Source organism: Micromesistius poutassou (assembly GCF_964030765.1).
Source record: "Micromesistius poutassou genome assembly, chromosome: 3".
In the NCBI taxonomy this organism is placed as follows: Eukaryota; Metazoa; Chordata; class Actinopteri; order Gadiformes; family Gadidae; genus Micromesistius; species Micromesistius poutassou.
The window spans coordinates 14,305,515-14,315,011 of record NC_140273.1 but is presented as its reverse complement, the minus strand read 5'-3'; the positions used below and the strand labels follow the sequence as shown (position 1 = coordinate 14,315,011).

Below are 9,497 nucleotides of genomic sequence, written 5' to 3'. Positions count from 1 at the left end.
TTCGGCACAACACTGCTCTTGCCAGACTTTTCACCACTTCATTTGTGCGCATCAACCTGAAACAGAGAGAGGAAAAAGGGTTCTAAATCATTTACGGATAAACACAGAGTGAAGCAACCATGCTGATAAGTACGTGGCAGTGACGGTATGTGTATGCATCGGGCCAAGATCATAAAGAGAAGGACTCCTTAGTTAAACAATAGTCAGAAACACCCTCTTTCTCAAACTCTCCTTCCTTCTAAACCCGAGGCAGTCCATCGCACAAACACTCCTGGTAATAAAACACTCTCCATCATTAGTGAGATTTATGCCTCGCGCCTCCAAACCTCTGGACTCCCGTTGCTGCCACGAATCACACTCTCTCTGAACTGCCACCTGCATTGCACTTCATGCCCAATGTATCGCCATACTTAAACTATACTTTACATGCATTTGTGTGCGTTTGTGTATATGCGTGCGTGCGTGTAGGCAATCCCTAAAACAAGACGATACTACTACTAAATGCGTTGGTTCTCACCTTAAGGGAACGGGACTCTGGAGTGCAGCGGCATGCAGCGTCTGTGGGGGCAGTAGTGGTATCTGTGGTATTTCCTCCTCATTTTCAGGAAATCTATAGAAAAAGAAGATAAGTTAGATAGAAACCAGCAAACGCGTGCTTTAATTATAGCAGTTTTGATAAAGGACATTCGGACGAAGGTTCACCATCCCAGAATGACACGTGTGATCAACTGGTGTCAGGGAACATCTGTTTTTGTGATATTAATCGCCTAATCACCTGCTATTAAATAACATAAAAATGGATGCATTGCCTTTCGGAATCATATGAAGTAGCCACAAACAACGTAACGGTCTACATTTTAAATATGTGTATTTGTGGCATTGGGTTGATCACAAATGTCGATAACGACATATAAACCAGGAGGGAGAGAAAAAAAAAAGCATAGCTCCTATCCATGATGTCCCTAATACATTTACAGTGGACTTCCACCACGGTTCGCACGCCCAAAGTAAAGCACACAGGAAGAGATAAACCACCGGATGACTTTATGACTGTCTCCCTCTCCCTCCCCCATCTCTCCCTCCTCGATCTCTTAAATAACATGTTGTCAATGCCTCGAGCTAGAACCTTTTTTTTTCTCCAAGCATTCAAGCTTCATGTCATGTTAATCAAGCTTAGGCATTTGCATTTCGTTTTACACCGTGATTAACAAAGGCCCGCTGGAGAAGCCCTACAGCGGACAATGGGAGCCGAGGGGACCTGAGCTGATCGATCTCTGGCGGTCTTCCCGGTCACATTTTCCATGGCCTATGGCTGTATATCCACCATGCGCTTTACTTAACCATGTCATGTCACAGGCCCTTGGGTCGATCTAACAATGGGGCGGGGGTATTCTCACGAGAGAGCGAGCCTGATCAATAATCCGTCTGGCGCCGCGCACCTGCCCCGTATAGAGCTGCGTTGCTGCAACTAGTCCAAAAGGTCTTCTGTAGTTGACACCGTTTTGTTCCACTGACTCTAGGACTGTTTTCCTGATAGGGCGATAGATAGGAAAAATACTCGGCCTAATTTTATTCATGACTAAGCCCACGTGTTAATTGTACATTTTACGCATGAGATGCACGACTCTGCTAAACAATTTGGGAGGATTGGAATGTGCATTTTGAACACGTATGCTAAATACGCAAAATATGCAAAATAGAAACAATAGACAATAGAAACCGCCACTCAACTCAACTGTAAGCCTACTTTCAATTCCACACGATTCAGGAGACAAAACTGGCAATGCAGGCTAATTGAGAAAGATAGGAACTTCAAAAAAACGAAACTAAAAGAGTTGGCCACCTGAACAGCAAGGTTCACCCCACATCTGGTACTTGGTGATACTGCATGAGTAGAGTGGATAGTTCTTACCTGGTCTGGCGGAAGACACAGATGCTAGGAGAGCCACCAGCACCAGCAGCAGGTACAGAACGCTGAAGATCTTCATGACGGCCTCACAGAAGATGGTTCTCAGCTAGGAGTGATGGAATAAACCTGTAGAAAGCGGATTCACTTCCTAATCCGGTCCGGTTAGCCGTGATGCTCTTGTCGTCTGTCTTTTGGTAATCGTTACTTTCTTCTTCGTCTCTCTCTGATGTGCTAAATGTTCTCTGGCCTTTAGTCTGGAGACTGGGTCAGACACACACATGTAGGTCCTCTCTTCTCTGCTGTAGGTCATCAATAAGTGTCCGTGAGAAGCTGGCAGTGTGTGTCCAGTGAGTCTGTGTGTGTGTCCCCGGAGTGATTGTCTCAGTGGAATTGAGAGCTGAGTGACAAAGCACCCTCACCCCCTTTATAGCACCCTATAGGGAGGAGGAGGAGGAGGAGGACCCCCTCAGCCGCCACCTCACCTCCACACCCTCCCCATCCCCCGACACACACACGCACACACACACACACACACACACACACACACACACACACACACACACACACACACACACACACACACACACACACACACATATATCTCATCTACCCCCACTCCCCTCAACACACACACACACACACACACACACACACATTTAAACACATGCACGCACAAAAAAACTTGCATCGCACACATCCTCCCCACATGTGGAGATGGCAGCTGGGGCCAGAGGTGCAGCCCTCCCTGCAGCCGACCTCTCTCCGGTTCCGTGCTCTAGCCCTTATTGCGTGGTCACTGGGCTGCGTCGACGTGGAGCCATAACTAGGCACTTCACCCCCCGGTGTGTGTGGTGGTTCTGAACGGCGCGGTCGGCCCGCGAGCGATTAACGCCCTTAAAGAAGCACACGCTTCCCTCCACTGCTACTCCACTTCTCGGTGTCGGTGACTGTTGCCCAGGGGGGGCAGAAGTGGCAGAGCTGAATGGAGTTGTCCTTTGCAGCAGCAGAAGGGGTTAGAGGAGGAGAGGGAGGGAGGGAGGGGTGTGTGTGTGTGTGTGTGTGTGTGTGTGTGTGTGTGTGTGTGTGGGGGGGGGGGGGGGGTTAATGGCAGTCTGCCTTTCTGCAGCGTTCCCCTGCCCCCGCACCCAGGAGACTCATCTGGGGGATCGGAGGCAAGGGAGCGCAGACTTCTTTCCCCGGTGATTGTCTTGCTGTCCGCCGATGCAGAGGAGTCCCCACCAGACCCGACCGTCTGAGACGCGCTCAATCCCCGCTCTATAGAGCAGCCCAGCATGTGATAATGTGTCTGTGTGGGTGTCTCTGTGTGTGTGTATGAGTGTCTGTTTGTGTGTGTTTGTGTCTTCCAGGCTCTTACTGCTTTTCTTTTCTTTAGAGTTAAAGAGTCCTTTAGCTTCACTCAGTCCTCCGTTAATTGATGCATTGATACGTTCAGGGCCTGTCGTCCAGATGTGTGTTATTTACTCATGTGTAGGCATATAAGAGGCCGGGGTGAGTTATCAAAGAGAGTGAGACACAGGCTGCGACCGCACGCTCACACATGTGTCGCAGGAACAACTGGAACGTGGAAAACAAAAAACAAAAAAAAAGTTGTCGTTGCGTTCTCCTGTCGGTGGTACGGCAGCCATTTATGGGGACCGGAAGAATCCGTCAGTCAGTGTTCCTTAAGACCAGACGCCATTTCACACCGCAGCAGCGACGGTGGAAAAAAAACCAAACGGACAATGCAAGGGCTCATTAGAGTGTCTGCGGCGGTCTGCGGCCCCACATTCAGCACCAGCCACCTCATGAATTAACACATTAAGATGAAATGTCCCCCATTACATGTGAATGAGGATTAGAGTCACAGCAGGACACTAATGGACCGCAGGGCTCAAAATGGTGGCAGACTTTGAACAAGCATTTGGACCATCAACTCACTACTACACTCTACTTTTGAGGGATAGTGAGATTTATAGAAGAGATTGTGTGGGCTCCGAATCATGTCTCTGTATGCTTGTGTGTGTGTGTGTGTGTGTGTGTGTGTGTGTGTGTGTGGCATGTTTATCTGTTGTGAGGTCCTTGGATGAATACAATGTTTATTGTTTTATGATGTTTGCAAAAATGTAGCTTGTAATGACAGTGCTTCCACAATGCTTGTGTGTTTAAACCCTCCCGTCTTCCTACCTGACCGTGCTGCCGGCCGCGTTCCGCGTGCTTCGTGTCATCGCTGGCTGCACTTTGCAAATCAGCAGCCTTTGTCTCTAGAAAACTTTTATTTTGCTTATTTGCATATGTTAATGTCTGTCAAATTGTCATTCAGAGCCACCTGGTATCGTGGTGCCACTGCTAGCTGGTGCCAGATCATTCTCACTCTAGATCATTCTCGCTCTATGTCTCTCTCTCTCACTCTCACCCGCTCTCTCTCTCTCTCTCTCTCTTCTCTTCCTTACTCTCTCTCTTACTCTCGCTCCCATCCTCTCTCTCTTTCTCTCTCTCTTCTCTTCTCTCTCTCTCACTCTCTCCCCCTTTTACTCTCCCCCGACCCCCCCCGGTCTCCCCCCTGCTATCCACCCCCCAAGCCCCCCCCCCCCTCCTCTCGCCCTCCCTCCCCCTCCGACACTAGAGGCTCTGGCCGCCTCTCGTCTGTAGGTCTGGGCAGAACGTGTTGTAATATTTACTCTTCATGGGGATTATACGTCCTTACAGGGATTAACTAGACCACTCATACGCACGTGCACGCACGCACATGCGCACAGACAACCACACACACACACACTCACCACACATACGCACACACCCACGCAAAAACCCCCACACACACACACACACTCACCACACATACACACACACACACACATATCCACACACACACACACACACACACACACACACACACGCACACACGTGCACGTACGCACACACACACACACACACACACACAAACACACACACATTACACACACACTCACAGACACGCAAACACTCGCAGGCACGCACACACAAACACACATGATGCACCCACCACTGTAAAATATTGAATTTGATAAAATGACTACAAGCTTTCAGATTGTATTCATTTTATGAACATAGCTCTTTGTTAAATGAGACATACTTGATACGCACTTGATAACACTTGATCTTCGACACGGCAACACTCCTATACTGCTACTTCCAATTATTGACATGTTAACCTTGAAACGAAACCTCTGTCTTGTGTGTTTTACTGAAAATCAAAAGTGGGACAGCCCCTTTCTTCTTCTTTTTCCCCCCTTTTTCTTTACTTTCCTCTTGAAATAACTCCAGTGAGACCATTCAGCCACGCTGGGGGAAAGAAAGAACGTTGCGGCGCTGAATCGCTACGAGCTATACGGAGGTGCTGGGGAAGTCTATTAAGTTATCCCGTGTGTTATTAGGCGGCCGTGGCTGTGTCTGCTCACCACAGTAGCTGTGATCTTTATGACTTTACGCAGGAGGAAGCCGGCGCTCCTCTCCTCCCCACTTTACACTCCTCTTTCTTCCTCTGCCATCATCTCCTGGGCTGACTGGATAGCGGCCCAGATAAAGAACTTCCTCTCTGATAACCTAACTCTGACGCTGGGAACCCCCCGCTTCACGCACGCACACACACACACGCACGCACACACACACACACACACACACGGAGTGCACACATAGTTACACACACACACACACACACACACACACACATAATCACACACGCATACACACACACAAACACACACAAGCGCAGACATACACACACACACGCACACACATGCAAGCGCACACATGGACACACACACACACACACACACACACACATACACACACACACACACATTTGAACTTCTTTATTTCTGTCCGCAATTTATAATAAATGTACATAAGGACATAAATGTTACAGATAAAAAACATTGCTCAGGCATGATCCAATGTGGGTCTGATGACAGTTCAAACAGCAGATCTTTATGGAAACACACGACACCTCCTCCAAATATGGCGACTACCAATAATGGAGGATATTGAGCAGTATTTGGCAAGCTGTTTTGCCCTTTTGTAAAGCCAACTATCCTGAGACCCCTAATGACAAGCTTATGCACGTGGCCTTGGCCGCCAAAGATAAGTACCAGATATTAACATTTGTAGCCAAGGCCAGATATTTGTTGTACAAGAGGGTGATATTTTACCAGCTTTGTTAAGTAAGCCTCCTCTAGACTCAATCAAAACAGCATCCTATTTCCAGAATGAACACATTTCTGTTGTTCTCATCAATGATCGTAATATCAGGCCTGGTGGCATTTAAATGAGAGAACACAGACGCTTCTGCAAAGGACCTGGACAACATTTGTTGTCCATTTGTTGTCCTGGACAACATTTGTTGTCCAGGTCCAGGTCCTAACAACACAATTTATATGTATTATTGACACTGTTGGAGAAAATAAGGATGGTAAGCTCTCTGATTTAATGTCCACAATCCTATCATGCCTGGATACATAAAGACCTTTGTAAAAATGGCAGCCGTTTAATATGTGTGACATGGATTTGATTACTTGCTCTTGTCCATGATGTATACATAAAGGTGCGTGGGAATGAGGGTACCAGATTGACAGGTTTAACTTTGTTGGATATACCTGACTGTGAAAGTGTGTCTTCATCAATAGAAGAATTGTGAACAATGGTATGTGGTATGGAGTGGTCTGCAGAAAGGATACAGGCTAGCTCTCCCTGGAGTTTAAGTCCCCTCCAATGTCTCTGACTCTGCCGATGTTTGATTGACAGCAGAGACGCGCAGCTGTTTTTTCCAGGTGGAGCTGAGTAGCGCAGACCGTCTTCCAGTGCTGTTGCGGTCACAGTAATGTTTTCATCCTTAATCATAAGGTGTAAGGTGTGTGGTCTTGACTCCAGACCACAGCAAGTCAACACCAGTCCAGTTGCAGAGATCGTTGAGATCCGGTCAGATCGAACCCCAAAACACATTTTATAATAAAGAAAGTTTAAACCATCTATGTAGAAATTTGAAGAAAAGCACAGATCCAGAGGAGACAGAATGTAGGCCCCGGTGTGTGTGTGTGTGTTTGTGTGTGTGTGTGCGTGTGTGTGTGTGTGTGTGCGCGGGTGTGCATGCACAACGAGTGTTGATTGGGCTGCGACGGGCGGGCTCATTGTGTGTGAGGGCCGTCCGGAGGCTGCTCTTGTCATGCCGTATCAGGTCGTCAGGCGTCAATAAGGGCAGCGACCTTCCGAGACCCTAATGACCCTTAAGAAGCTTTATCTCCCTCGGCTCCACGCACGCCGCCCACGAACGGAGCCCCACGCATACATACACATGAACAGCATCGGGGACCCCCCCAATACACAGCCGGGGCCCCCGTCCACACAGCGTACCCATCACAGCGGATGAATCAAGCCCTTAACGGGACAGCCCGTTCTCTTTCTTCAGGCGGAGGTAGATAGGATCAGCCGCTGATTGGTCGAGCGGGTCCCCGCCCCGTCCCCAGACGTAGAAGTTTTCCGGCGCGACGGTGCCGTCCTCCCCGCCGCCTCCCGTTTGGGGTCTCCAGACGGCTGTTTGTTACGGGAGTGACGGAGAGCCGAGGGGTTAGGGGCCAAACTCAATAGAGAGCGGCCCTGAGCGGCCCAGGAGCCCTGGCCCATCCGGGGGGGGGGCCAACAGTCACTTTGTATGGAGACCTTTATCCCGAGCACAGTGGGTACTGTCTTTTATATTGTACACATGGACACGGACGGGCATAGACAATGCACATGAAGCTCGAGATTGCGTGTGTGTGTGTGTGTGTGTGTGTGTGTGTGTGTGTGTGTGTGTGTGTGTGTGTGTGTGTGTGTGTGTGTGTGTGTGTGTGTGTGTGTGTGTGTGTGTGTGTGTGTGTGCGCGCGCGCGCGCGTGCGTTGTGACACCTGGTAAATACATTTAAAAAGCTGAGGACATTTGTGAAAAATTCTCTTATCGACAGGTTAAAGTAACAGTAATAGTAGTAGTAAAGTAACAGTCATGTCCTGTTGTTCAATAAACAAAGAGGCCACTGAAAGTCTGTCGGGTTTATTAACAGGTTTATTGTCAAACGCCTTGTGTACATACATGCAGAAAGCTGAGCAACTGGATTCAGCAACTGCACTTGTCTAACAGGAGGTCCATCCAAATACGAGCAGCTAGAGTTTCTGTCCGGCGTTCTTGCTGATCACTCTGTGCTTCTTGTTCGATTGAATGGGTTCACAGGCATGTCTGCCTGAAAAAGATACAGAGACAGTTTGACTGTTGTCATTGCGTGATAATTTAAACACAGACTGTCATTCGAACACACCCCTTGTCTATTGTATTAGTTGTAGCTGTGTTGCTTACATCATGCCAATGTGAGCCTGGCATGTTTTTACCATTCCATGATATTAAATCGATATTTCATCTTTAATGGTCACAAACTCAGTCGAATGGTCTTCTGTTAATGTTCACTTTAATATTCAAATTGGCATACTGACATAAATCTTTTCTCTGCTCCAAAGTGTGTGTCCCTTCTTGCAATATAACGTTTTTGCTCTTTCTTCCACCAACGCAGAGGAGTCTGACTGACAGAATGCAGTTATTTTAAATTATGATGACCTAATTTAACATATTCCCAAAAACATTTTAAGCTCTCTTGTGGGACATTTCAAGCTCTTTCGTGGGACATTTCAAGCGTTCTTTGGGCTGTCTGGTGGCCAAGGGGCCCCTAAGCAGCCCCTTCGTCCGCTCATGCATCAGGTCAGCCCTGCTCCTATGGGTTGATAAGATTGCATGGGGGCGGCGGGTGGTGGAGGGGCGGGTGGTGGAGGGGTGGATAATACCTGCTCTGCTCGCGTCTGCCTCGTAGTAGATGGACACTAAGCTTAGGAGGGAGAAGACGATGAACGCAACTAGGAGGAAGGACAGTTCAAAACCGGTGAAGGGCAGTTCCATCTGGACAGTGGGGACATGACACACAGGGCTTTTAGATGCAGAGGGACATGAATATCAAATGGAATTTAAACAGAAGAATATACAGCTTCAGCCAAGGGCATGAAAGAATCATTAAGGTGGAGGGGATGACCGTCTGTGATGGAATTCCCTTGATTTTTCTATCACGATATAAGGTAATTGTTCTGCACTAACACACCCTTTCAGGTATGTTTGAGCTATTCCAGCATGCCACGTAAGACAAGAGAATGAGAAAGTATGCATGCATCTCCAAGGTCAGGAAAGAAGTTGATATTACATTTTTAGATTTTCGTCTAGTCAGGCTCCGAGTATAAATAAATCAATGATAAATAAGTATAAATTCCTGCCATTGTTCGACCATCGGACATCTTACTGCTGACATCCATTTACATTGAACGTTAACACACTGTGTAACACGCTTACACTCGTAAAAATGTTAACCTAGACACCTCTGGTTATTAACACTGTTGAACAATATGAATCTACCTTTCCCATCCTACTGGTGTAAGAAGATGTTATGTCCTTGATATGCCTATCCCATGCTGATTGTTCAGCCAAGGCAAACAAAATTGTGTGTGTGTGTGTGTGTGTGTGTGTGTATAAAAATGTAAGATTTCTGTA

At 47.6% G+C, this 9,497-nt stretch overlaps 1 protein-coding gene across 1 annotated transcript; it reads right to left on the bottom strand.

Moving 5' to 3' along the window:
• Nucleotides 1–518: 518 nt before the first annotated feature.
• Nucleotides 519–1,988, bottom strand: apela (apelin receptor early endogenous ligand; the record flags this gene model as incomplete). Its single annotated transcript, XM_084465509.1, has 2 exons — nucleotides 519–610; nucleotides 1,913–1,988. The coding sequence occupies 2 exons, from the start codon at nucleotides 1,986–1,988 to the stop codon at nucleotides 519–521; spliced, it is 168 nt and encodes a 55-aa protein (XP_084321635.1).
• Nucleotides 1,989–9,497: the final 7,509 nt, after the last annotated feature.